At 44.5% G+C, this 25990-nt stretch overlaps 7 protein-coding genes across 17 annotated transcripts in view; 3 read left to right on the top strand and 4 right to left on the bottom strand.

Annotated features, from left to right (window-relative positions):
• The first annotated feature begins 131 nt into the window (after nt 1-131).
• Nucleotides 132-1865, top strand: p23. The gene is made up of 4 exons (XM_017249323.2): nt 132-313; nt 801-887; nt 948-1204; nt 1270-1865. The coding sequence occupies exons 1-4, from the start codon at nt 300-302 to the stop codon at nt 1458-1460; spliced, it is 549 nt and encodes a 182-aa protein (XP_017104812.1). The 5' UTR covers nt 132-299; the 3' UTR covers nt 1461-1865.
• A 280-nt stretch (nt 1866-2145) lies between these two features.
• On the top strand, nt 2146-3663 carry nmdyn-D7 (nucleoside diphosphate kinase homolog 7). Its single transcript, XM_017249515.3, has 4 exons — nt 2146-2369; nt 2431-2597; nt 2660-2821; nt 2875-3663. The coding sequence occupies exons 1-4, from the start codon at nt 2244-2246 to the stop codon at nt 3572-3574; spliced, it is 1155 nt and encodes a 384-aa protein (XP_017105004.1). The 5' UTR covers nt 2146-2243; the 3' UTR covers nt 3575-3663.
• Nucleotides 3664-4066: 403 nt separating this feature from the next.
• On the bottom strand, nt 4067-7022 carry LOC108130852 (peptide transporter family 1). 2 transcript variants are annotated; one of them, XM_017249514.3, is made up of 7 exons: nt 6663-7022; nt 6342-6578; nt 5580-5808; nt 5243-5517; nt 4966-5171; nt 4602-4907; nt 4067-4545 (listed from the first exon to the last, which is right to left on the bottom strand). In XM_017249514.3, exons 1-7 carry the CDS (start codon nt 6694-6696, stop codon nt 4153-4155), a joined length of 1680 nt encoding a protein of 559 aa, XP_017105003.1. In that variant the 5' UTR covers nt 6697-7022; the 3' UTR covers nt 4067-4152. The 2 variants fall into 2 exon arrangements, with proteins under 2 accessions (XP_017105003.1, XP_043067898.1); XM_043211963.2 differs by lacking the exons at nt 6342-6578; nt 6663-7022 and adding an exon at nt 5875-6099 and having other exon boundaries at nt 4068-4545.
• Nucleotides 7023-7145: 123 nt separating this feature from the next.
• On the bottom strand, nt 7146-8185 carry eca (transmembrane p24 trafficking protein eclair). Its single transcript, XM_017249518.3, has 2 exons — nt 7934-8185; nt 7146-7867 (listed from the first exon to the last, which is right to left on the bottom strand). The coding sequence occupies exons 1-2, from the start codon at nt 8064-8066 to the stop codon at nt 7350-7352; spliced, it is 651 nt and encodes a 216-aa protein (XP_017105007.1). The 5' UTR covers nt 8067-8185; the 3' UTR covers nt 7146-7349.
• A 183-nt stretch (nt 8186-8368) lies between these two features.
• Ddrgk1 (DDRGK domain containing 1) lies at nt 8369-9507 on the top strand. Its single transcript, XM_017249517.3, has 2 exons — nt 8369-8545; nt 8601-9507. Exons 1-2 carry the CDS (start codon nt 8455-8457, stop codon nt 9422-9424), a joined length of 915 nt encoding a protein of 304 aa, XP_017105006.2. The 5' UTR covers nt 8369-8454; the 3' UTR covers nt 9425-9507.
• A 3633-nt stretch (nt 9508-13140) lies between these two features.
• On the bottom strand, nt 13141-14701 carry Smyd5 (SET and MYND domain containing, class 5). Its single transcript, XM_017249364.3, has 4 exons — nt 14552-14701; nt 13883-14497; nt 13648-13825; nt 13141-13591 (listed from the first exon to the last, which is right to left on the bottom strand). The coding sequence occupies exons 1-4, from the start codon at nt 14585-14587 to the stop codon at nt 13242-13244; spliced, it is 1179 nt and encodes a 392-aa protein (XP_017104853.2). The 5' UTR covers nt 14588-14701; the 3' UTR covers nt 13141-13241.
• A 976-nt stretch (nt 14702-15677) lies between these two features.
• SNF4Agamma (SNF4/AMP-activated protein kinase gamma subunit) overlaps nt 15678-25990 on the bottom strand; it is a 59724-nt gene continuing 49411 nt past the window's right edge. For 5 of the 10 annotated variants that reach the window (XM_017249356.3, XM_017249354.3, XM_017249353.3 and 2 more), the window contains 6 exons: nt 25025-25158; nt 20640-20688; nt 17431-17721; nt 17190-17368; nt 16921-17124; nt 15678-16849 (listed from right to left, as the gene is read on the bottom strand). In XM_017249356.3, coding sequence (XP_017104845.2) covers nt 16013-16849; nt 16921-17124; nt 17190-17368; nt 17431-17721; nt 20640-20688; nt 25025-25158 — 1694 coding nt within the window. In that variant the 3' untranslated portion in view covers nt 15678-16012. Of the gene's footprint in view, nt 16850-16920; nt 17125-17189; nt 17369-17430; nt 17722-17814; nt 17993-20639; nt 20689-21935; nt 23064-25024; nt 25159-25284; nt 25946-25990 lie in introns of those variants that run through there. The other 5 variants (XM_043212455.2, XM_017249358.3, XM_017249359.3 and 2 more) reach the window with 4 other exon arrangements.

Below are 25990 nucleotides of genomic sequence, written 5' to 3'. Positions count from 1 at the left end.
AAAATAAAATATTTAAAGAAAAATTAAAAAACTCTCGAATTAAGAGGTTTCTAAAAAAAATCTCTCGGAAGCAATGGTTTTAATTGCCTAGCAACACTGTCAACAACAATGACACATGGCAACACTAAAGCAAGTTAAGAAGGCGACGAAACACTGGCAACGGGCCCCCTAGTCATCTTACTTTGTACCCCTCATTTGTCAGCTGAAAATTGCCTTTTTTGTACCGAAAACGTACAAAAGTACGGCTCTGTTAGCAATAAAGTATCAAAGTAGCGATCCGCAGATTCTATAACAACAAAATGTCGTCAGCAGGGTAAGTAAATATCGCAAAGGTTAAAAAAACCAGTCCCCTCGGGAACTTCTTTTGTGGCTTCTTTGTGCGTCGCGTGCTTTGCAACGGCGGCGACAGCGGCGTCCATTTTTGGTCACCGATAGGACGCTGGCAAAATGCTTCGCCGGATATGTGTTTCGGAAAACCGCACTCTTGAATCTTCCTAGGGTGGGCGTGTCCCGTGCGCATCTGCATTGCCGTGTGTAATAGTGGTCCAATTGTGCCGTCTGTCTTTTGAGGTTATGTTTGGGTCGGCGCTTGCACAGTGGAATTTCAGCATGGACCTTCGGCCGGGAGTATGTTAATGTTTTCGATAACAATTTGCATAGGCTGTTCACATGGAGGGGCTTCCAGAAACTTCCAGAAGCTGCCGTTGCCATGACACCCAGCACCAACCCACCTGATACCCTATACCCTCAAATGCTAAAATGGATTGTTTATTAAACTGCATATATTTCTTATTTTTCAGTCTGATTCCGCCTCCCATTTCATGGGCCCAGCGCAATGAATTGATTTATGTCATTATTGATGTAGAGTGCAAGGACATTGAACACAAGTATGTTTTTTAGTTAAGGTGAACTGGATGCCAGATTTTAATCCTATTCTTACCCCACAGAGTGACGGAAAAGAGCTTCACCTTCAAGGGCGTGAACGTGCTAGATGCGTCAAAGAAGTACGAGGTCACACTTAACTTCCTCCACGAGGTGGACCCCGAGAAGGTTACAAGCAAGAACATTGGCCGCTGCTTAGAGTTCACAATATATAAGAAGGAGGCAGGACCCTATTGGCCCTCTTTGACCGCGGATAAGACCAAGTTGCACTTCCTGAAAGCCAACTTTGCAAAGTGGCGTGATGAGTCCGACGACGAAGAGGGTAAGTTTGGATGATCTCTTTAATTTAGAAGTTTCCTATAACTTTTATGTGTGTTTGATATACAGATCCTAAAGACAACGGAATGTTCAACAACTTCATGGGCAGCTCTGGAGGCGACTGGAACAATAAGTTCGATGACTTCAACGTCGACGACGAGGAGGAGGATTCCGACGACAACATCCCAAGCCTGTCGCAAAATGATGAGGATGAGGAGGAGGGTGCCGAGGGCGATAAGGAGAAGAAGCCGGCTGCCTAGGCAGTTGTATTGATGGTGTCTAGCATTTTGGCGTAGTCGTAGCGTTAGCCGAGGCGCTTATACCGTTAAGTCAACACGAACACAAGCCCACTCCTCCACAATCTCTCATTTACACTCGTAAAACATTAAAAAACATCCACATACGCATGAGTGCATTACTACATACCACAATTCCAAACAAAACACATTTAACTTTAGCTGAATATTCGTATTCGGAGGAGCGATGTTAACAAGAAGCAACATAAGGAACAAGAAGATTTGGCGCCGACAAGGGAAACCCATAAGTTTTACGCTAGAATTTAACCAGAGGAAAAGCTACAACCAATTTATTGCAAAGTGGTTTGCAATTTATTATTTTTGTTTCCTGTAAATAAAGGAAATTACAATAAAACATGGAAAACTAAATATTGTATTTTTAATACAGAAAGAGAAGGATAATGTTTTTTTTAGTCACTGGGAAAATACCTACAGAAGCCGATAATTTTACTTAAAAACGGCCTACTTAAAAAAGACAATTTTTCCGCAATTAGAGGATCATCTAACAACTTTATTGGGCGTCCTTAAATTTTGTTTTTCGAACTTCCAATAAAAACCAAAAAACAGCTCACAGTTAAATTTCCCGCCTCATCTAGAACCTCTTTTTTAGCTTGGCAGCACTGTTGCTGTGGCAACGCGGGGAAGAGGAAGCATACTTAAAATGGGATGTAAACAAGTAGTTTTCATTCGAAAAAAGGCTTTACTGTCACCAAAGTCAATAAAAAATAATTGCCACAAGCCTGGAAAATGAAACCTTCGATTCCCGTTACCGAGAGAAGGCTTGCCTTTGCGGCCGAGTGGTACCACGCGGAGGCAGGCATCATTCGCCCATTTTTGATCACCTACTATGTGTCAGACAAGGCGGTGGAAGTAGTGAGTTGATGCTGCTCCTTATATTAGTTAATACCAGAGTAATCCTATTTATGTTTTTTAGTTTGACCAGCGAAACAAGCGCACATTTTTGCGCAGAACCAAGATACCGGAGCTGACCCAGCGCGATTTTTTCGTGGGATCCAAGATAAATGTTTTTGGCAGGCAGTTTGATATCGTAGATTATGCGGATGAAATAACGCGCACCAACTTGGCAAAGTATCGCAAAAAGTAATCGGGATCTTCATTCGGCACCTTCTTTCAGGTATTAATAGTTCACCATTCCATTACAGGGGTTTCATTTTGTTGAAAAATAACATGTGGGCCAAACATCTGGGACATTTTCTGAAGGTTATGATAGACAACAAAATCAACATAAATAAGGGCCTTATGGTGCAGTTCTCACCGAAGATGGTCACCCAGTTTCTGTCTGGGAAGGATGTTTCCTCATCTTCGTAAGTCGATAGCATACAATTTAACAGTCCAATTACTACAAACCCTACTCCAGAGTTCTTATGAATGAGTTGCTGGCGGGTCCTGCCATTAGCCTGGAGCTGATTGGAGACAACGTAACAGAGACGATCAAAGCCTGTGCCACCTACAAGAATCCTGAGCACGAGGCATCCAACATCAAGCTTTCTCCTAGCCTGGAGGAATTATGCGAATGCGAGGAGATTCGGAACGGATTTTATTTCGCCGATAATGAAGAGGATGTGGCCAAGGACCTTAAATTTTTCTTTGAACCGGGTCAAAGCATTATAAAGGAATGCGTGTTCAAGAATACCACGTTGGCAATTATTAAACCTCACAGCATCAAGGATGGCCTTCTCGGTGACATTATATTGGAGATCATGTCCAATGGATTTCGAGTGACAGCTATGCGCATGATCCTAATGGCTCGCATCAATTGTGAAGAGTTCTACGAGGTCTACCGCGGCGTACTGCCAGAGTACATTCCGATGGTGGCGCAATTGGCCAGTGGAGTGTGCATGTGCTTGGAGATTGCTTCATCGGATCCGGAGAAAGACGTTCACCAAGAATTTCGCAACTTTTGTGGACCCATGGATCCGGAGATTGCTAAGCTACTTCGCCCTCATACGTTACGCGCGAAGTTTGGCAAGTCCAAGGTACAAAACGCCGTTCACTGTACCGATTTACCTGACGACACAAACCTGGAGCTGCAGTACATGTTCAAGATCATCGACTGACCTAGATATTTGTTGCTTCGATTTTATTTGTTCTTAGTTTTCGTGTGTGTGCAAGTGTGCGAGTCCCAATAAATTAATAGTGCAATGTAGATTCTCTTCAAAATATATTTTAATCTACATAAGTAACCCATTTGTCAATCAAATTAAAGTTCATTCGGACCTGTTCATCATGAAGAGAACTATTGAGAACTAAGAAAAGAAATTTCCTCAACAGATTGATTCTAAAAACAATTAACATTATTATTTAGAATAATAGAAATAGTTTGATATTATTTTAAAATATAAGGTTTGATGTTACTTTCGTTTGGGTTAGATTATCGTTCCCATAAATCATTAAGATAGTTTAACAAAAAATCTAAAACAAAAATGGTCTGTGGATTAAGCAAATGAATTTATGGGAAATTAAATTACAGAACATAAAAGATAATCCCCTATATCTTGTTCTTATTTTTAATTTTTTACAAAATACGAGACTTTTTGTACAAACACAGTTTTTTATTAATAATTTAACAATAAGTACAGAGATTAGTTTTCTTAAAGCTAATATAAAATAAGAAATTGAAGCATTTTACACTTCTCTAAATGCTTCCACTGCGACTGGTACTTGGAACATCCCTATCCTCGAAGTCTCCGTCCAGACCTCGCAAATACAAGCCCCCTTTACGCTCCTGTAGCATATAGTCGAAAGCCAGAAAGGCGAAAAGGATGATGCAAACAAGCATGATGACTCCATAGAAGAAGTATCCGTCCATCTGGGAGCTAAAAAGCCCCAGCTCTGTTATAACGACTACAATCAGATTACCAAAAGCGTTGTTCAGAAACCAGGACGCCGTGACCACGGACTTCATGGAAGCTGGTGCCTGTGTAAATGCAAACTGGAGACCCGGTATGGAGAGCAGCAGTTCACCCAACATTAGAAGCAAAAACTGCGGCAGCTGCCAGACAATATTGACCGTCTGAGCGGGGGAACTCTGGGGAAGAACGGGGATAATCCCACCAACTGGTATTCCTTTAAAAATATACTTACTTGAATTCTTTCCTGCACTGCTCCGGCACAAAAGAACGCTGCCGCAGAAAATATGCCACCAACCGTCACGCTGTGAAGGGGCTGCAATTCCCAGTTAAAGTAGTGCCGTAATAGTGGAGCAGTCACATACTGCCACAACGGAATCAGCATAAAGAGAAAGATGGGTCCCACGGCCTTCGCCTGGTCTGGTTGGATTGTCACGCCCAGAAATGTTGTATTCATTTGAGTCGCCTGAAAAGTCCAACTGGAATCTTGCTGCGCCAGGAGGGCAAAATAAAACGGCAGAGGCAAAAATAATTTCGCGATCTAACCAAAAGAAATAAAGTTTACAATAATAATTAATTTGCTGTAAAATAATAATTACCCTCAAAACACGAGACACATCATTTACGAACCCCTCATCGTAGGCTCCAACAGCATTGTGCAACCAATAACTGGCCCGTTTGGAGGACTTTCTCCTTCGCCACTTCTCCACCAGAGCCGTTTTAATGCAACCGCAGAATTTGAAAAGGATATTATCAGCGGCCAACTTTTCAGACTTGTAAAAACACTTGCCTATCAAGAAAATAACTAAAAAAAAGGAGTAAGTGTTTATAAAAATTTTGAGTTTTAAACAGCACCCGGCAGAGAATATTACTTACACCAAGCCACTAAAAACGAGCTTCCTAAGGTACCGAAAACGGCCGGATAGCAATCCGTTTTGTCCAAACACTGGGTGTTAGCCCTCACAAATGGAGGTAAGATTTTGCTCAAAAAGATACCAAAATAGTATACAAAATAGTAAAAGGAGAAGTACTCTGCCAGATGGACACTCTGTTCCGGTAGCTTAAACTGCAAAGCTCCCAGCGATGTTATGCAGGCGCGAATCGATCCATTTCCCACGGCAATGAGCAGCAAGGCAATGGATACCATTAATCTACAAATGTAATGTTTTAAAATATTAGTTGAAGGTTTTTGGTTACCCAGAACTGTACTTACACCATAGGGACACCTATAGTGGGCAGAGATGTCAGCGTGAGAAGCAGCCAGCCGAAGGCGTAAAGGAAACAAAAGGCCGAGATGGTTCGCACATTTCCCATATAACTGTCAGCCAATACGGCCCCGATAATCGGACAGAACTGTCCGAAAAAATTAAATATGTGCAGGACCACCGTCGAGAAGCTTTCCGTGAAGTTGAGATCGTCGCGGAGATATAGGGCAAGTACGGCTGAAAATAATTGATTTATTAGTGGCATAATCTGCCGACGGACGCAAATAATCGAGATTTACTGACCATGAAACGAAGGTCACAGCCATAAAGATTTTTTTCTTAATAAAATAAATGTAAATAATAACGGAAAAGTGAGTGATGTTCCATTTAATATTTTTATTTTAAATTCAGTAATTCAACTGAGGGGAGCTGAATGCTGAGCTAAATCTGCTAAACTCTATCAAAATTATTTCCAATCGTAATGCAAATGTGCGCCAAACTAGGAACTAAGCGTCTTTATATGATTACATATCACAGATGATTAAATATGTGCAGATGATAAATTTATTAAAATGTAATTCATCTTATCATAGACCTAGTGCAATGCATCTTAGACCTTTCGACTGCAACGAAACCTCCCTGGGTGTTTGTGCACTTCTCCGACTGATAAGCCATGTTTTTGGAATTTTTCTTCCAGCGGACAAAGCCAAATAATTGTGCACCGATAGAAGTCTATGCTCTGTTTGATGATTGTGAAGCTTGGGACTTACTGCGTATGCCGTTAGCTGCAAAGGCCTCAAAGAACTTGGTGGCCAGAACAAAGAAAACGGCTCGGGGATACCGGTACTCCATCCGGATAGGCGGCGGTGCAAAGCCATAGTTGGGGAGGGAGCTACGCTGGGGACGCTTTAATTTGGCTCCTTCGGCCCGCCATCCGCCCCACTCGATGTCCCTACGCTCCTCCGCCTCATAGTCCACATGAGTAATCTCTGCCAGAGCAGGCAGGGCTGCATATAGTAAAGAATGGAGGGTGTGAAGGGTGGGGATTTACTGAAAATCTGGCCTTATCTTATCTACCATCTCAGACTCACTTTCTTCACTGCCGATTTCTGTAGCGCGGAACATTTTCCAAATACAGCCGCGCACTCAATCCAACGTGAACGAACTGAACCGGAGAGGGAACAACAACCTGGGCCAGCGATGATTCGTGGGCACCTCGGACCGGATCGGGTTACAAACTTGCGGCTTTTGTGGGTCGACTCTGGTGGAGGTGGTTGCAGTTAAATCTGCAACAGTGAGCTCTTTTGTTCGCGACCGACGACCGCTTCTCCGAGAGGTCCAAAAGCAACTAACTGACTGCAACGACAACGACTCTCCGCAAGAACAAACACTGAGATAAAGGGCAGTCGCAGTCGTCGCAATGCAAGCTTAAAACTAGGGAGTTAACGCTACAGGTTATCTGGCAAAGCCGCTGATAAGCCTGTAGACGCATGCTCAGATGGGCAAGCCCAGTCACGGGACTAGATTCAGCTGACTTGCGGTATGACCCAGCGTAGATAGGACACTCTCCGTGGTCAGTTTTTATACAATGGATTTTTATTAAATTACGCACAATACGTTAAAACTAAAAGTGCTTGAAATCGTGACCTGTTGCTAATTGCTGATGACATCCATCGATGAAATTCGGACTTCTGGCCGGGTGTGCACCAAAAGAAGACAAATAGGGAAATAAACATACGGAACATTGAGGCTGCGAGCCGGCGAGGGTAACCGGCGTCTCACACTAGCTTCTTGGCCTCGAAGAAACTCTTCAAATGGCGCATCTGCCAGAATCCCATGCAAACCAAGACAACGGTTTGGGCCAACGACCACCACAACACGCGGGAGTTGGTGCTTTCGCTAGTGTGGCGGAAACGTTCCTCGCGGTATCGCTGGTAGTTTTGTTCCTTGGTTATCTGTTCCACTTGGTCAAGTAGCTGACGGATGCGCAGCTGCAGCTCTGTCAGCTTCTCCTTCTGCGCCACATTCGCGTAGTCTATCGCATGCTCGCCCACCTGGATGTCAAGATGAACTCGTAGCTGGGCGCCGCTAAACCAGGCAGTGCTATTCGAGTACATGCAAATGATGTGCTCCCCAGGCGTGTGCGAGGTGAACGAGATGCGGCCCTGAGAGCTGTATACGCGGGAAAGAACAATCTTGTCGTCGCTGTCGCGAACCTCCACATGCATTCCAATTCCAGGCGAAGAAGGCATAAAGCCGTTGGAGCGCGGATCATACAGTTCTACCTTGTAGTTAACTAAAGAGGACGGGAAAAAATAAATCAGGTTGTCATTTGAAAGAAGCTGGGACTTTGTGGACCTACCAATCACTGTTGTCTCGTCAGGCACCTCCTCTATGAAACATTTCCTTTCCGTCTCAGATATGTGGAAGTACAGGCCGCAGGCGCTGTGCAGTACGCACAGGAGCAGGGCAAGGCTGAGTATCTGATCGCGCATTTTCCAAAATTCGTAGTGACTATTCCAACCAATTACTTAAAAAAGTTAAATTCGCCGACACGTCATGAGAAAAAGTGCCAGATCGAAGACAGTGTTTGGCATGTAGAGATGGGAGCGTGAGCTATTAGTTCAATTGTTTAATTATAGATATTGTCAGTTTTATAGTAGCATACTATGTTATAAATGAGAAACGCATTCCAAATTTACGAAGAATTCCCTTTTAATTTTGTTTTGATCCAAATTTTTACAATAGCTCCCTTATGAATAATCGTATTCCCATCACGCTCTCCACACTAAAAGTTACAGCTGGGCACACTGGAAAATAAACGAAACAGCTGTGCTGCTTGTTGACGTTTACTACTTTCAATAAACACTGTTAAATGCTATAATGGACTTGATTATTCTGGTGGGCATTGCCACAGCTTTGCTGGTCGTTATTATCACTCTGTACTTGCTGCAGAAGAAGAATTCAAGCACAGGTGAGAAAGTTTTACCAGTTCGCTTAAAATAAATCTAACCGTCGACCCTAAACAGAAGCAAAACCTGCGGCAGCTGCTCCGCAACGTGGCGTCCCACAGCGCGCCCAGGAAGGGGTCCCGCGACGTGCCCAAATAGCTCGTAACCAACGGAACAGACTGCGGCAGAACGCTCCGCCAGCTGCGGCAGCTCCTCAAGCAGAAGCTCCAGCGGGCTCAGACAATGAAGATGAACCACATCCTGATGGCGAAGGAGCTCGAGTTCCACAGGGCGCTGTCCTCGACGAGAAGATGGGCGCCAAGAAGCGAGCCAAAATGGAGGCCAAAGAGGCTAAACGAGTCCAGCGCGAACAAGAGTTGTACGATCGTGAGCAGCGGAAGGCCAAGGAGGCTAAAGAGGATGCTGAACGTAAACAACAGGAGGAGATTGAGGCAGAGGCGGAGCGCAAGAAGGTCGAAGCCGAGCGCTTGGCAAAGGAAGAACGCGAGCGTAAAGAACACGAGGAGTACCTGAAAATGAAGGCTGCTTTCAGCGTAGAAGAAGAGGGTTTCGAGGAGGGGGATGCTGATGAACAGGACAGTCTTCTTGCTGATTTCATTCAGTATATTAAGGACAACAAAGTTGTCGTGCTGGAAGACCTAGCCGTCGCTTTCAAACTTAAGACTCAACAGGCAATCGACCGCATCCAGGAGCTTCAGGCTGACGGTACCATCACTGGCGTCATTGACGATCGAGGAAAATTCATATATGTTTCCGAGGAAGAATTGGTTGCCGTCGCCAAGTTCATTAAGCAACGCGGACGAGTCTCCATCGCTGAACTGGCCGAGAGCAGTAATAATCTGATAAACTTGACGCCAGTCTCCGCAGAGGGTAGCTCTTGATTAGATTTGTTAGCTAATTATAAATGTAATTTATATTTAGGTGCGATCTGTTGATATAATAAAAAGAACAAAGGTAAAAACAACATCACAGTAATTTAATTGTAAATGAATGTTTCATCGAAATTTGAGTGTTTGGGTTAGAAGTTGAGCCGCAGAGAGCTGAGCTGGAATGTTGATGTTCCTGAAAATAAGAACTGGGGAATGGGTAGATATTTATGTTCTTTCGAGACCTGTCAACTGCACTGATATCCTCGGGGCTAGAATTTTCTTTAAATGAATGATTTGCCATCTAAATTGCTGTTTAAAAATTGTATTTTTACCCTTGAAAGTTGCTGAATGGTTCGATATACATAAATACATGTATAATATTGCCAAAGTTGTATACTTATATAGACACCTAGTAAGGTTTATAAAAAATTTTTTAAACAAGTTTTATTAAAAACATGAAAGGGCGGAGCCGAAGTTAATATACCCTTGCAGTTAAAACCGGATATATACATCGAAAACAGTTGCCGATTCTTATAAAAATATCATAATAAAACCAAATAATTACAAAAAAATATTTAAAAAAAAAGGCCCAAGCTTCTATCTTCAAAAATACCAAAGTTGGTATTTCCACCAAAAACCATTTCCGATCGTTCAGTTATACGGCAGCTATAAGATATAGTCGGCGGATCGTTATGAAACTTGGTAGGTTGAATAAACTGACAAAAAATAGAATCTGTACTAAGTTCCTGCTTTCTATCTTCAAGAACACGAAAGTTGGGCCATTTCCGATCGTTCAGCTATATGGCAGCTATAGGATATAGTTAACCGATCCCGGTCGTTCCGACTTATATACTGGGTGCAGAGGAAAGAAGGGTGTGTGCAAAGTTTCAAGACTAGTTCGCGTTGAAACAGACAGACAGACGGTCATGCTCAGGAGGTGATCCTGATCAAGAATTTATATATTTTATAGGGTCGGAGATGTTCCTTCACTGCGTTGCACACTTTTGACCAAAATTATTATACCCTCTGCAAGGGTATAAAAATCTTAAAATCACGAAAAATGTTTAACCAAAAGAATATATACATACTTGTATTCATGTGTATTTTCATATATTTACATTCATGTATATTTATCCTTAAGTGTCAAGTAGTATTCTTTTCTCATTAGGCATGCAATTTTTGCAGTTTCAGGTCAGTCGGACATTGGCTTTGGTTTTACCACCTCGATTCTGTTCAGCCAAAAACAGAGATAAATTTGTATTAAAGTTAGTGTTGGTAGAATTGTTGCGGGCTACTGGTGTTGGACCAAAAATTTGGGTAACTGAAATACACAAATTTTGTTGTAATACACTTTTTTCCAAACTTATTGGCATTTCGTTTACATTCTTTTACTTTAAACTCCGGCTTTTTATACCCTTGCAGAGGGTATTATAATTTTGGTCAAAAGTGTGCAACGCAGTGAAGGAGACATCTCCGACCCTATAAAGTATATATATTCTTGATCAGGATCACCTCCTGAGTTGATATGAGCATGTCCGTCTGTCCGTCTGTCCGTCTGTCCGTCTGTCTGTCTGTTTCTACGCGAACTAGTCTCTCAGTTTTAAAGCTATCGTCTTGAAACTTTGCACACACCCTTCTTTCCTTTGCACGCAGTATATAAGTCGGAACGGCCCGGATCGGCCGACTATATCCTATAGCTGCCATATAACTGATTGATCGGAAATGGTATAACTTTGGTGTTTGTAGAGTTAGAGAGTTCAAATTTGACATGAGAGCTATTTTTGGCAAAATAATACGACAGGCCAAATTTCATAAGGATCGGCCGACTATATCCTATAGCTGCCATATAACTGAACGATCGGAAATGACCCAACTTTCGTGTTTTTGAAGATAGAAAGATGGAACTTAGTACAGATTTAATTCTTGGTCAGTTGATCCAACCTACCAAATTTCATTAGGATCGGCCGACTATATCCCATAGCTGCCATATAACTGAACGATCGGAAATGGTATTTGGTAGAAATATCAACTTTCGTATTTTTGAAGATAGAAGTTTGGGACTTTTTTTAGATTTTGTATTGTAATAAATTGGATTATATATTCCTATTCCCATAAGGATCGGCCAACTATATCCGATGTTTGCGATATATATCCGGTTTTAACTGCAAGGGTATATAAACTTCGGCTCCGCCCGAAGTTAGCTTTCCTTTCTTGTTGGTGATAGAGATTAGTTCGCTTTCGTCTTGTTCAGCATTGTTCAGCATTTTCAGATTCTGACACGTTTACGACCCACTGCGAAATGTCGCTGCCAGATACATGTTGTCCTTTTGGGCCAATAATGTTTATTATATTCTAAGCTAAGCTATATTCTAAGCCATATAACTGATTGATCGGAAATGGTATAACTTTGGTGTTTGTAGAGATAGAGAGTTCAGATTTTACATGAGAGATATTTTTCGCAAAATAATGCGACGCACCAAATTTCATAAGGATCGGCTGACTATATGGTATAGCTGCCATATAACTGAACGATCGGAAATGGTATTTGAAATAAATACCAACTTTGGTATTTTTGAAGATAGAAGCTTGGGACATTTTTTTAGATTTTATTGTAATTAATTGGTTTTATTATGATATTTTCATAAGGATCGGTCAACTATATCCGATGTTTGCGATGTTGTTGCGATGAACTGCAAGGGTATATCAACTTCGGCTTCCCCCGAAGTTAGCTTTCCTTTCTTGTTTTTTTTTTATTACCTTAGATACCTGCAAAAAGTGGATCACTTCGCAGAAAACCATGTACATATTGGTTTTCTGACTTAAGCGAGTAGACACGAAAATCCAGAGCATACCAAAAGCGTGACTTCAATCAACGACCAAATAACACACAAGAATAAATATCCTCACTAATCTTGCTAATATCACTAATCTTCACAAATATTGATATTTTGGCTCCTTCTTGATCTGCTCGGCCTAGTCTAAACGGCCTGAAACGCAACATCGTTGTGTCCATCTTAAGATTAGTCAGTGCTTTTTTGTTCATCCGTCTTTGCCTGGATATCCAAGTGAACACGAAGCCAATCGTCTTTAGATCTGGCGGGATTCTTAAAATTTTGACAGATAGAAGTATCGCCTTGTCGGAATACCGTAAAGGTGATTCGACTCTCGGCCGGGTATTCGCGGCTTAGAAACACCTGATCATCGCTATCTGATACTTCTACGTGCAGTTTAAAATCTTTTGGACGCCTTGTACACTTATTGAACTGTGGAAAGAAATTTCCTATGTTCCTGGAATAGGGCCGTGCCGACCACCGCTATAATGTCATATATTCTTGATCAGGACCACCGCCAATTCGATTTAAGTAAATCCGTCTCTAATTTTTAAAGCTTTCGATTTTCCAGATTGCACATCCTTTGTTACTTGGCACGAGCGGATACCAATCGAGTCTAAGTTCCAAATCGGATAGTTACATTTTTTATAGTCTTCTAGCGTTCAAAATTTTAGTTCGTTCGAATGGGAAATTGTATATATATGGTTATATCCCCTCTAAAAATCGATATCTGATATATGTATATTAGTTATAGAAATAGTTTGGCATCAAAAGTTTTCAGTAGAAGCGCTACAGAAATTTGCAATTTGTGGCTATGTATTCGACCGTATTCTAGAACTTGTGGTTTCCATCATCAAATTATTTTATATGTGTGTACGTAAATTATCGTACATTGCCATATATGTACATATATTAGTACTCAATGAATTGTACAAACGCATATTTTCATTTCAATACAAAATTTTTAAATAAAATAAAGGATGTAGGTCGTCCTTTGTTTAGTTCATATCGTCATCTTCATCATAATCGTCCATCTCATCATCGTCCTCTTCATCACTGGTCTCATCTGGATCAGAAGCCTGCGCTCGGCATTTGGGACACTGGCAGACGAAGATGTAGTTCTCGCGAAGGACTTTGTGTCGGGAGTGCCGGCTGCGCTCTAACTGGCATTCGTCTAGGTAGCTGATACAGATCTCATCACCCTCTTGGATGGGTGTCAAGGCTTTCAAAACTACTATATCGTTGGAATAAGGGAACGTGGAGCAGGAATTCGGCACGCAACTGTGGTTAATTTTGCTTTGTAAGAGATAAAGACCTGAGCCCTCGTTATTCAGGAATTCGCCAGCAACTTTGAAAAAACAGAAAAATATAATACGTTCTGATTAATAAGTAATTCATACATACATTCACCGACTTTGGCGTAGATTTCATCGATCACAGTGTCCAATTGAGCTTTGTCTGCTTCCGGCAGAGGAAGGTCGGAGACCTTGGCCACCCACTGAGCCAGTACGCTTGTGGCGATGCCCTGGCTGTTGGTGCCCATGATGCCCATAAGTGTTTTAAAAGCGTCGGGCGTGGTGAACTGGTAAATTGAATATATGAGGAAATGTTATTAAATAATAACCCATTTTTGTATTACCGCGGCAAACTCCTCTCCCGCAAAGGCGTGACAAAACGCACGGTATAGCTGCTCCATCTGATTTTCAAAGTTTTCGCCTAACATTTTGTGGTAGATCTTCTGCTCTCGGTTCACAATCAAAGCTTGGAATGATTGCAGCTGTTCGAGGAACTCAGATTTCTTGGCACTCTGCTGGTACATGGCCATCAATCGCACAATTAACATGATTGTCCCGGTTTCAGGAGGATAATGCATTTTCTTCCAGGTCTCGTTAAGGACGTTGATGGGATGTGTGTCGTCTAAGCGAAAGGCGCCCATACATGCCACCCGGTGGTAGCGCTTTTGGGCTTCCATTAGGCAGTCTTCGGAGCAGTAGCTAACTTTGCAGCGGGGGCAGTGAGTAAACTGCGCTACCCAGGCAGCCGTGGGATCGTGCTGCAGTAGTGGTACCTCCACCTTTGGATCGCTGGCCAAGCGGCGCACGTTCTGCAGAACCGTTTCCAAAGGGCGCATGCAATGATCGCAGGCCGCATAACCGTAGGCTGTGTTCCAAGAAAACTGGCTGGACACAAAGGGTTCCTCTTCGAAGATGACTTCATTAGCCGCAAAGTTTTTCGTGGCTATCATGGCACGTCCCTGTAAAAACCATTTTCTTAATGAGCGTGTACAACTTTAAATTACTCTAAGTACCTTTCCGGGTATTTCCCGGATCTCAAAGTGATTCATTTTGTCAGGAAATGAAATATAAAGCGTAAACTAGCAACAAATCCCAGCCGCACGTGGGGGACTCCAAGAAAAACAAAAAAAACGCCAAAACAGCTGCTCCAAATAGATATCCGTGTTACTCAACACTAACATGGGCGTTTGGCGCCATCGGCTTTTTCAAAATCAATCTAATAAGAGCTAAATCTAAATATACTACAATAATAAGAGTAAATCTAACACAAGAGCTTTGGAAAATATATTTTCCTCTTGTTCTTAAGTTCATTGTTAAAAAATCTCGTATGTTGTACTTTAATTTGAACTTTAAATATTATTCCAGTTTAAAAGCGTTTTATTTTCCCCTGACTTCCGAAAATTCATTAGAATTAGAAAAGAATCTAGAAAGAAAAGTGCACCTTCGGGCGGAGCCGAAGTTCATATACTCTTGCAGTTAAAATCGGATGTATATTGAAAAAATTGGGTATAGTTGGCCGATCCTTATGATAATATCATAATAAAACCAATTCATTAGAAAAGTCCTAAGCCAATCTTCAAAATTAACAAAGTTGGTATTTTTCCCAAATACAATTTCCGATTAATCAATTATAAAGCAGCTATAGGATATAGACGACCGACCGCGGCCGTGACTTAAATACTGCGTGCAAAGAAAGGAAGGGTGTGTGCAAAGTTTCAAGTCGATAGCTAAACTAAGAGACTAGTTTAAAGAAATTAGTCTAGAAACTTACTAGTTTCTAGTAGAAACTGCCAGACCTACAGACGGTCTGACAATATTAGGCTTCATAGGGTCGAAGATGTCGCTTTCACTGCGTTCACTGCAACAAAAAAAGTTGAATACCCTCTGCAAGGGTACAAAAATACAAAAACGCCTATTTATCGCATAAATACAATATATCAAACTTAATTAAAATATCTAAGGCATTGGCCTGCAGGGCCATATTCCAGGGGCATAGGAAATTTCTCTTCCCGAACTTTGCCGCTCACACGCAGTATAAAACTACTCACTGATATTCCTTACTAATAATAATGCATTAAAATGATTTCAATGTACTGGGTGCCGACTACCCATAAAGAAATCCCCCATTAAAACTAACAGTTTGACTTGTACTGTACTATCATATAATAATCAATTACATCGTTTAAAATTTAAAGACATTCTAATGTAATTTTTTGTTTTGTTTCCGTTTTCTTGTGTGTATATATAAACATCTTGTTAACAGCTTTTTGTTTTTGTTTTGCTTTTAGTTGCTTCTTGTAAAATACATAATATTTCATAATTGTAATAGTATATCCTTAACAACTAGTAATATTCAAATATAATTTTCTCTGCTTTATTGTGTTTTTGGGTTTTAGTTCTGGTTTAGCTTTTGTTTGTGGCTGCGTAGCTATAGCTGTATCCGATTAAATTGTTTTTTTGTTTAAATTAAATGTTTATTCACTAACCAGCGCCATTTCTCGCGCCGCGGGCGTCCCTAGTGACTGCCCCAAAGCGGAGGCGGCGGATACGGCACTGCTTAGCCCATCCTCGTCCTCGTCCGATGTGCGGGCAGCTGCTGCAGCCACGGCTGCTTGTTTACGCTCCACCTCCGCTAGGACACCGTCATCGTCATCATCACAATGGCTGCGCTCGACCTGGTCTGCAGCTTCTCCCTCCTCTTCGTGCGCCTCATCGGCGAAGGACACTTCCACGGGGCTGTTGTTACTGCTATCACCATTAGCCGTCGCTCTCGCTGTCGCCGCCGTCGTCAACTCTTGTTGATTGTTATTGGCCTTATCCTCACTGGCGGACTTGTTGTTATCACTGTCGGCATCCTCGCTCTTTGGCTCCGTCGACGTTGGTAATGGCTCCTCCTCGGGTATGTCCTCGATCAGACTGCGATTTCCGGATCCGGCCGACGGACTGCGAGGCGGGGGTGTTGACGTCGAAGATGAGGCCGCCGGAATCTCCACTTCAACCTCGGCGACCTTGCGCAGAAGGACGGGATCGGAGGCGCGCAGAGAGCTCTCAGAGCCACCGACTCCCTCACCGCTGGGCCGCAGAACCAGGTACAGCAGGATGTCCGACAGCGAGATGATGCCAATCACCTTGCGCTGCTCATCGACCACCACCAGGCGATGGACTTCTGCGCGAACAATGCGTTCCATAATCGTGTAGAGCGATTCGTCCAGATTGCACTTTTGGACCCCCTCGAACCACTCGTTGCGATGCTCGTTGGCCTTGCGCAGCGACACATCGAGATCGTTGTAGGTTTTCTCGGCGGCGAGATTCTGAAATGTGGTTTAGGGTATGATGTGAGTAAGGGAGAGCGTGACGAATCGGAATTTCGTAGGATACTCACAATCACATCAAACTTAGCGTAAATGTCGACGAGGCGACCTTCGGAATCCACCAGAGGCAGAGCAGAGACGCGTCGCTCCACGAACTTCTTCAGTGCCGTGATTATGCTCGTCGTCTCGTCGGCTGTCTCAATGTTATTGTAGGTGCCGATCTTCAGTTCTCGCAAACTCTTTTGCATGTAAGCGGGCTTTGGTAATTCATTAATCTGCGCGTCCAGGGAAGAGGGTTAGGGCTCTGCTACGAATTCGCTACGAAGGGGTAAGTACTCACGTATAGAAAGAGGAACCTCAGTATCCGTTTGTGGGTCAGGATGTACAAGACGTTGCCGGTCGCCGGGTCAATGACGGGCAGGCGATGGATGCGGCTGTGGATGAGAATTTTGATGGCATCGTAGAGGGAAGCATCCGGACCGATGCTGACCAAAGGCATCACCTGGTTGTGCAGCACACCTGTTGGATAAATGGGCCCATGTAGCTCTCTTCATTTTCCCAAAAGCGTTAGTATATCTTACTTCGCCACGTGTCCAGTTTGTGCTCCTCAAGCTGCTCCATGGACGAATTGGGCGATTTGTAGTACATTTGCAGGATTTTGATGAAGTCCGTGATGGTCAACATGCCCACGAATTGCTGCTTCTCAGAATCCCACAGCGGCGCAGCACGCACCCCATTGTAGACCAAGGCGTAGAAGGCCTTCTTCACGAGGAGCTGGGTGTCGAAGACGACCAGCTTGGCGGAGGTGGGTATCAGATCATAGCACTTGTGAAAACGAAAGAACTTTACAAAGATCTGAGAGTCGTCCTCCTCTGCAAAGGTAACAAAATATGCACATTAGTAGGATCATCCTTGGGCGCAGATCGTTTTGGGAACATGCTTGAGGTAGGGGCTAAGTATTACACCTTTCTTGAGCAGCTCTGCTAGTAGACGCTTCCAGGCCTCGGAGATCTGCTCAAACTCCTTGATGCTCTCCAACGGATAGCAAAGGAAATCGGACGGCCTACCGTTGCCGCCCCCAAGCACCAGGCGACCCGCATGATTCGAGTAGAAGTGCAACTGTAACATGCGTGCAGTTCTGAGCTCCCTATTTTCCTCTCCGATCCGATGTGATCTGGTCTAGTCCGGGGTCTGTGGGCGCTAACAATTAACTGGGGGACTCGATTTATTCTGCTAATTGGCTGCCAGTCTAATTGGGCAACCAGCTAGCAGGCCTTTAACAGGTCGTTAACAGCGCTCTGCCGCTCTACGCGCTTCTCACTGTAGTGGACTAAACGTATTGATTGACGGACCCAGGCCGAAACCGAACCCTAAGAACCAAGCAACCCTTCACCAGAGGGGTCTAGCAGGCGATTGGGTACCATAAATTTCGAGGCGCGCGCGTTTCGATAAATTAAATTAAGACATTTTTAATTAAAATAAATTTAGCGTACGACAAAAGCAACAGTGGCACAGCCAGAAACACGCCAAACATACAGAAATAGACTCACCAAATTGTACAACAATAAATATCATTTCAATTCCCATAGAGGAGAATAGAACGAAAGGGGGGATAGGCTAGGCGTCTCTGGCACAATGTAAACAAATAAATATTGAGGCGGGGCCAAAAGGTGTTAATCAAAAACCATATAGCCGCACACACACGACCAGAGGGGCTGCAGATCCGTCTTGTCAGGGCGCTGATAAATGCAGGCCAAACATACACCTTTCCGCCGTTCGTCGGAGGCAGTATAGCAGCCCCTAACAGATATTGGGTCGGGCACTTGTGCCAAGAAATTAATTAACCAAAGAAAACGGCCTCAACACTGAAGCTCTGAAAGGCCACGCGGATTTGCTTGCATCTTCGCCTTTGGAAGTCTATTTGCGAATCTTAGATCTGTTTATAGCTCACGGGTTATTTAAAGACGCTTCTGCATGAATCAAAGCAAATAATTATTGATCGGTGGAGCAGATACACCAATCTGTCTGAACCAATTAAAAAAGCCATTATTTGACGGTGTTTTGATTTAATTTTTCGGGTAATCTCCGATGCAAGAAGTCAAATGGCAACAAAGCATGGCATACAGAACCAAAATACAACTATATAACCTGTGTATGTATGCACAGAAATAAATTGTAATATGTGTGGAGCTATAAGATTTTCGGCCTCCGTAATGTAAACATAAGTAAGTTGTTTAATAAACGAATTTACTGCCGTTGCCGGGGCGAAAACAAATCCAAAAGATAAAGAAAGGCGAAAAGCAAATCCAGATAAAAACTTGGAGAGATGGGTGCAGGGCTGGGTATTAGCCGTTCGCGGTTTATAACTACTGATATTATGATTGGTTTGCAACAGTAGGAGTATTCTACGATGGCAGCAGTGTGGATGGGTTATCGTTTTCGATTCTTTAGCTATTCTTTCCGAGCTTTTGCGTTTTGTGTTTCTCTTGACAGCGGGCCACACGAGTTAATTGAAATGCTCCTTGCCACTGTTGCTTTTGTTGATTATTCTGCTTCGCGGCTGTGTGCGGGGGGGATCAAAACAATTGAAAACCCATTTCCCCAGTGGGTGGCATTGGGCGGAGCGAAGGCAGTGGCGGTGGCAGTGGTTCAGTTGCTTTTGGCGTCGCGGCGCTATTCGAAAATTCTTGACGGGTGACTAAGAGAGGAACGAAGACCTTCGATGGGTCGACTTTGCTTGTCGCTGGGCGATTGCCTGGTTCTTGGGTGGGTAAGTAATCCGTACAACCGCGGAGCAATATCCATAGACACACTTTTGCACATATAGACACATATAGACCGGGGCTGGCTGCCGCTGATGCTGTTGCTGCTGCTGCCAATATTTCCACACGAAAACCACGGAAAATCGCCGAAAAACTGTCGTCTGCCCGTCTTGGCGGCGACGTTCTAAACGATTCGAAATTTTATCATAAACTGATCTCCCTCTCACTCTACCACGCTACCCTGGTAGCACTAGCGCTCTGGGTCGGAAAAGTTTTCGTCAGGGAAAGCGCAAAACAAACAACAGATAGATGAACAAAACACAAGTGGGAAATTCTGCGAGCAGAATTCTCGAAACGAGTCCGAAAAGTTCTCAGAGCGCTGTACAATTTGAATATAATCTGTGGCGAGAGATCGGTTTGGATCGAATCTGCTGGGAATTGACGTTAATGAGGATCATGAACGGCTGAAATTGCCAACAAATTACATGCACTATTTTTCTACTCCGCCCCGCCCGCAATACACCTGAGTACGACCCGTTCCCCGATGAGCATAAGGCCACTGGGAGCGTGCAATTGGCATTGGTACGCAATACAGAGAATAAATACTTTGGGGGTGTGTTCAGTGGTCTGCATTTAGACCTTCTCCACTACCGCTTCTAATCACTTTCTCCACAGATATAGACGCTATATGTGCAGCCCATAATCATCATGTTCCGTCGCCCACGTCAACGCGCAGATTGGCCGTCCCTGCCTCAGCCCACCGACCATAATCCCGGTGAGTTATGAATTCGATTCCATGGATTCTAGTCTCTTTCTTCTGCGCCTCACAGATGTATAATGGGTCCTATTAGATCTGGCGATGGCGTCGTCGTGTGCCCACCGAAAGCCATGAGAGGCCGATTCTTGATCGAATGCCAAGTGTGTCTGCTAATTTATTTAATTTAAACATTTTTGTTTGTGCCCGGTGGGGATGGAGGGGCGGGTTGGGGGTTGGGAGTTGGGGACACGGGGGCTGCTCAAAAACTTACCCAAGTCCGAAAGATTTACTTTCTCTAGGAACGGATCTGCGACAGGCAACTGAAAATAGATAAAGGTATTCGGATTAAATTATCATCATAATTGATTATGAGAGGAAAGCCTCAGATATTTCTTAGATCTGTAGTACATACATAGTGTGTGTATGTAGTGGAAAACCTCTTTCGACTTATGTCGCAACCATTATTTTCATTAACAGCTGTAACTGTTTATTACATAAGTCACTACAACGCGAACTATCATTAAAGAAATAAACGAGCAAACTTGAAAAGTCGTAAAATACGCAAGCCGTTACGTAAGGTCGCATCAGCTGGAGAATCGCGCACACCTACGAACGTAGTATCCCCGAGATCTACGCCTCATCAGCTCCCTTCTTCTTTTTCTCACACTTCACACCCCCTGTTATCAATGGCGGCGCTCGAAAATATATGGGTCACAATGATTGGTGTTTTTCCTCATTTTAAAAGGGAACTCGCAACGCCAGCAGAACTCAACAATAACAAAAGTAAACAATAAGGGAACACTGCCTCGTTGGGGAGTAAAAGTTTAGCTTGCGTTGATACAGTTCCCGTACGTGTTATCTGCTGATCGAGCAGCGAATCGCAGATAAAACCCAGAAAAGCAAAAACAACTCGCACTTCATTGAAATATTTATGGGGAGGCGACGCTGTCGGATGGGTGGAGGTGACGAGGTGTATTTCCATTTGTTCGAGTAGCTTTGAATTAACATTGAAATGTGCAATTGTGGAATTATGGCACATTATGGCATGAGCAGGGGGAGGGGGAGGGGCGGACAAGTGTCCCATATCAGGTGCGGCAATTGAAAAACTACTCTCTCATACGGAGTGCGGGCCTGTTTCAAATTAGCTTAAACGTTTCTATTAGCGGTCTCGCGATCTGCTCTGAAGAGGTTCGCAGAACGAGGCCAAGAAGAGTGTACAGATTCTGTTAGGGTGTCTTTGGGATCTCACTCTCAAGAATCTATTCCGAAGAAGGTGAGTAATCCAAGCCACTTTTAAGGGTGACGGATGTTTGTTTTCGTCTCAAAACGGGGCAGATATCGAACTGTTTACACTTCACAGAATTGAAAACAACAGATTATTTGCCAACGACTGCAATTCTTCCCCTCATAGGTAGACATTCTTCCCCTCTCATGGGCAGTAACATTCAACGCGTTTTTCAGTGTATTTTCAGGCAATTGAGCACCGAGGAAAGCTTCTCGGAGCTTTGCCAATTACACACTGGTTTTCTTTTGTTTCCCTCGATTTTCCCAGGTGGGGGCCACTTACGCTGATCTTGCGGCCGGAGCGGGGCATCAGTTGCTGCTGGCGCTTCCACTGCTCGATCTGCTCGACGCTGTAGTCGCTGCGGCGTCGCATCAGCAGGCACTGGTGCACCGGCGAGTGGGTGCGGGGGGAGGATTGGGCGCTGCTCACCCGCCGCCTCTCGTAGACGAGGGTCTGCTGAACTGCGGCCGCAGCTGCGGCAGAGGCTGCGGTGGGTGAATGACCCAGCGAGTGGCGGGCCTTTGGAGCATTTGGTATTGTGTGGCTGCTGCTCCTCGACTGCTGATGCTGTTGATGTAGCTGCTGCTGCTGCTGCTGTTTCTGCTGCAAAAGTTGCTGTTGTTGCAGTTGCTGCTGCTGCTGGCTGTGGTTGCTGTGGGCTTTGCGTCGCAGCAGCGATGACGACATGGCTGCCGTTAATGTCGCCTTCAGCTTTTTGCCATCTTTCGCTTTGTTTTTGCTGGTGCTGGTGTTGGTGTTGTTGCTGCCGTTGCTGCTGGTGGCTTGGATGCTGCTGTCATCGCGCCTGCTTACGTGCTGAGACTGGCGTTGGCCGTCGACGAGATCGCGAAGATTTGCACTATTCAAGAGCTGGTAGTTGGCGCTGGCCGTCGGCCCGTTATCCGACATCAGCGCCGGCAGGTGACCGTACCGCTTCTTGCGCTCGTACAGCGGCGAGTTGCTGAGAGAGCGCGCCTTGCGGCCGCTTTTCGAATTTGCATTTTCGCTCGGCAGATTGTTGTTGCTGTCATTATCGGGCAGATTTGGGTCAAAGCGCACTCCTAATTTTGGGGCTGTTTTCTCGCCCGCTGTCTTCGTGGATGCATGTGGGTTGGCGAGGGGGGAGGGTAGCACGCCCACGCGGGGAGTGCTCGGCTCGAAGGCGGAATAGCGACGTCGGTACATGGACACGCACAGACACTAGCACAGATGCACTGCACCCACACACCACTCTCGCACCGTGTAGAAAGGTAAGAAGAAGCGCACTTAGCCCAACTGGCAGGCGGATTTATCAAGAAGCAGAAGTGACGAAACGACTCCGAATTGCTCCCCGATTACGTTCGGCTGTGTAACATGCGTTCCGCTCCGTTTCCGTTCTTTCACTTTTCCGGGCACGTCCGAACGCGGAGAGGTTTCAAATCAAAATCGAGCCATCGAGCACTTGTTGGGTTCGCGAGTGCCAGCGAAACCCCACACATGATCGCCCCAACAACAAAGAGCGGAGGAGCCGTAGAGTGGGCCGCGAGAGCTGGCCTAGGAGAGCGCCAATTTCCGCGAGAGAGTGCTAAAGCTTCAGCAAATACAGAAACTCGCAGGCTGTAACGAAGCTCAAACACTCTGTAGTACCGAGCACTCGAACAAATCTCAAGAAATGAACCACTTTTTACAAGAAACGCATTGAATATTCAGATTCGGATTGAATCATTTCTTTAAACTTATGTTAAACATTAAATTATATTGTATTACCAAACTTTTTTCTCAGTGCATTTGAGGAACTGGGTTAGCTGCAACGAAAATACATTTTTATTTGTCCACCAGCTTATTCTTGCATCTTGTTTGTTTTGCATATCGTTGGGATGGGTCTCTCTCTTGATTTCCCCGAACGGAGAGCCAAACTGAGCAGAAAACACAACCACTGTACTAAGATAGTAGAGGGTGCCCGTATGGGCTCGTTTATTTCTTTTCGACTCGAGATCGTTAAATCGTTTAACCCAACGAACGGTACAGGGGGAGGAATATGTGCAGGGAGATGGGGAGACAGAGATAAAGAGCTCCCACACAGAGCTCATGAGCACAAACCAAAAGCTCAAGAAGGCCACTGCAGCGGAAGAAGAAGAGCCATCCGCACTCAACTCAATGCAATTTCACTCAAATTTCATTCGAGAACAACAACGAGGAAACTACGCACCAAACCGAAGAGCTTCTACGTTTGTTTTCTTCGTACGATAACTAAAACAAGCTCTACTGGGAGATGGGGGCCTTGCCCTAAGAGAGAGAGAGTAGAACACGGCATAATGTGAGATATTTGAAGAGTACTTGGCTAATTATTCATCATTAGCGGGCATAAACCAATAACAAGGCAATAGGAAAGAATTCTTGGGTGAAAGCCCCAATCGCTGACGTCAGAGGCTCTTGCTAATGGGAATCAAGACCAAGTCCCGGGCACATGCGATCTAAGACACAATTCCTGGCATGTGATACTATCGCTCGATAAAAACCAGTTTTCATTGGCTGACCACGGTATTCAGTGCGAAAAAACAATATAATAACAGTAAACACATATTTATGGTCATTCTGTGACCTTGGCGTTTACATGTTGGAAATGGGTGCGGGTGACAAACCTGCTCACCGGCAGTCGCCGGCGAAAGGGTATCAGTAGCCTAGCAGATTTGCAAATGATTATTATCTCACTTTTGGCCGATTCGATGATAGCAGATATTTCACAAAATGCGGTCCAATGTCGTGTGAATTGCCTCTTATCAATCACAATCTACAATTACACAGGGCATCTGCATTACGTAATGGCTTGTGATTCATTCAAATACGTAATGTTCACATACACCAAACAAGTAGCGTGTAGATAAGGGATGAATTCTACATTACATACGCCACAGCACTAAACCTCAAAGTATGCAATAAAAACTACACTTTTCTAGCAGTAGTGTCGCTGTGGGAGACAAGAGGTGCTGTTTTTAAATAAAAGGACAAATTTCCTCTTCTGGCAACAAGTGAATGAAAAATCATCTGCAAATATTTATGTACGCCTGCCGGAGAATAATGTAAACAACTCGCAAAGCTCGCGTGCATCTGTATGTGTGTGTCAGTCAGTGTTAAAGGTGGGGTTTGGGGAGCAGAAATGTCATGGTTAATCAAACTGGAGGGGGTGAACACAACAAACAGTTGGAGCCAAAGAATGAAAGCAGGGGAATTCATACAAATAAGTAAGCTATTAATAGCCTTGAATCAGATCAGCCAACCTATTACGTTTTAAGGCGAAGATTGTGGAAAAGCACTTCCCTGCTCGACTTTTCAGGATAATAATGTAATCGCCTCTAAACTCGTTATCTATTTGTGTTATTTTAGCAACTTACCCCTCTGGAGTCTCTGAACAGTATGGCGGCATGGTGTGGATCCAAGGTGCCATCGCCTCTTAACCCCCGACCGGCGGCGCCAAGGGAAGCTCGCCGTTTCTCCAAGTCCGCCGAGGCACGACGCATATGAGCACCTGTTCAAAGGTTGGAAAAGTTAACAAATGTGCAGAGATAATGGAAATGTGAGGTAAAAGTAAAGCCCTAACCGAACAGCAAGCACCACAGGGAAGTAGTAATAGCCCCTCCCGCGAACCCTTTACCTTCTTTGACGATTCGATCGTAGATCTTGTAGGTGGCTCCGCAGTCGTCCAGAATGCGGTTCGGGCGACTGAGAGTGTTGACGTCCAAGCTCTTGGAGCGGGTGCGGAAGTTCTCCTGGGGGTCGTTCTGCGGCGATGTGCAGACGCTCTGGGCGTCGTGGTGCTTCCTGGGCCACACATGCATCTTCTTGCCAAAGTGCTTGAGCAACTCCTGAATGGAGTGGTGGTGGTGGTGGTGGTGATGGTGGTGCTTGCCGTGCTTTCCATGGCCTTCCTTGTTGGGCGAGTGGGGCTGCTGCTCCTGCTCGTCGATGCTGAGACTCTTGGCGAAGGATGCGTTGTCAAAACGGTGGCGCTGGAAGGCTCCGCTACCCGTGCCGCTGTCGGTGCTGTTCATCGACTGGCGCGAGGAGTCCCCGCCCACACTGTAGTCATCCAGCGAGGTGTGGGCGGCACTCACGCGGTGGAATATGGAGATCGCAGTGGGCCGTTCGCAGCTGCGCTGCTGTTGTCCGCTGGCACCAGTGTGCGTGAAATACTGATGATCCGCCTGGGCCTCGTATATGTCGTCAAGATCGTGCGGAAAGTAACCGCCCCCGCCCACGGGCGCAGTCATGGGTGGTGGAGAGCCGAAGTCGGGGCAGCCACTGCGTCGCATGCTCTGTAGGATTTGTTTTTTTTTTTTTTAGTTTTCTGTCCTTAATGT

Source organism: Drosophila bipectinata, chromosome 3R, assembly GCF_030179905.1.
Source record: "Drosophila bipectinata strain 14024-0381.07 chromosome 3R, DbipHiC1v2, whole genome shotgun sequence".
NCBI lineage: Eukaryota > Metazoa > Arthropoda > Insecta > Diptera > Drosophilidae > Drosophila > Drosophila bipectinata.
Note: the sequence above shows the minus strand (reverse complement) of the source record. Positions and strands in the feature narration are given on the sequence as shown.

Excerpts from the sequence above, each read along its gene's own strand:
- p23 (XM_017249323.2), top strand. Across the intron at positions 888-947 it reads TGCAAGGACATTGAACACAA|AGTGACGGAAAAGAGCTTCA; the intron begins GTATGTTTTTTA and ends CTTACCCCACAG. Across the intron at positions 1,205-1,269 it reads TGAGTCCGACGACGAAGAGG|ATCCTAAAGACAACGGAATG; the intron begins GTAAGTTTGGAT and ends TTTGATATACAG.
- nmdyn-D7 (XM_017249515.3), top strand. The coding sequence starts at position 2,244 with ATGAAACCTTCGATTCCCGTTACCGAGAGAAGGCTTGCCTTTGCGGCC. Across the intron at positions 2,370-2,430 it reads CAGACAAGGCGGTGGAAGTA|TTTGACCAGCGAAACAAGCG; the intron begins GTGAGTTGATGC and ends TATGTTTTTTAG. Across the intron at positions 2,822-2,874 it reads AAGGATGTTTCCTCATCTTC|AGTTCTTATGAATGAGTTGC; the intron begins GTAAGTCGATAG and ends ACCCTACTCCAG.
- LOC108130852 (XM_017249514.3), bottom strand. The coding sequence starts at position 6,696 with ATGTTCCGCGCTACAGAAATCGGCAGTGAAGAAA. Across the intron at positions 5,809-6,341 it reads TGCAGCTAACGGCATACGCA|CCGTACTTGCCCTATATCTC; the intron begins GTAAGTCCCAAG and ends AATTATTTTCAG. Across the intron at positions 5,518-5,579 it reads ACTATAGGTGTCCCTATGGT|ATTAATGGTATCCATTGCCT; the intron begins GTAAGTACAGTT and ends TTACATTTGTAG.
- eca (XM_017249518.3), bottom strand. The coding sequence starts at position 8,066 with ATGCGCGATCAGATACTCAGCCTTGCCCTGCTCCTGTGCGTACTGCAC. Across the intron at positions 7,868-7,933 it reads TGACGAGACAACAGTGATTG|TTAACTACAAGGTAGAACTG; the intron begins GTAGGTCCACAA and ends CGTCCTCTTTAG.
- Ddrgk1 (XM_017249517.3), top strand. The coding sequence starts at position 8,455 with ATGGACTTGATTATTCTGGTGGGCATTGCCACAGCTTTGCTGGTCGTT. Across the intron at positions 8,546-8,600 it reads GAAGAAGAATTCAAGCACAG|AAGCAAAACCTGCGGCAGCT; the intron begins GTGAGAAAGTTT and ends GACCCTAAACAG.
- Smyd5 (XM_017249364.3), bottom strand. The coding sequence starts at position 14,587 with ATGAATCACTTTGAGATCCGGGAAATACCCGGAAAG. Across the intron at positions 14,498-14,551 it reads TCCGGGAAATACCCGGAAAG|GGACGTGCCATGATAGCCAC; the intron begins GTACTTAGAGTA and ends TGGTTTTTACAG. Across the intron at positions 13,826-13,882 it reads CGGGAGAGGAGTTTGCCGCG|TTCACCACGCCCGACGCTTT; the intron begins GTAATACAAAAA and ends TCAATTTACCAG.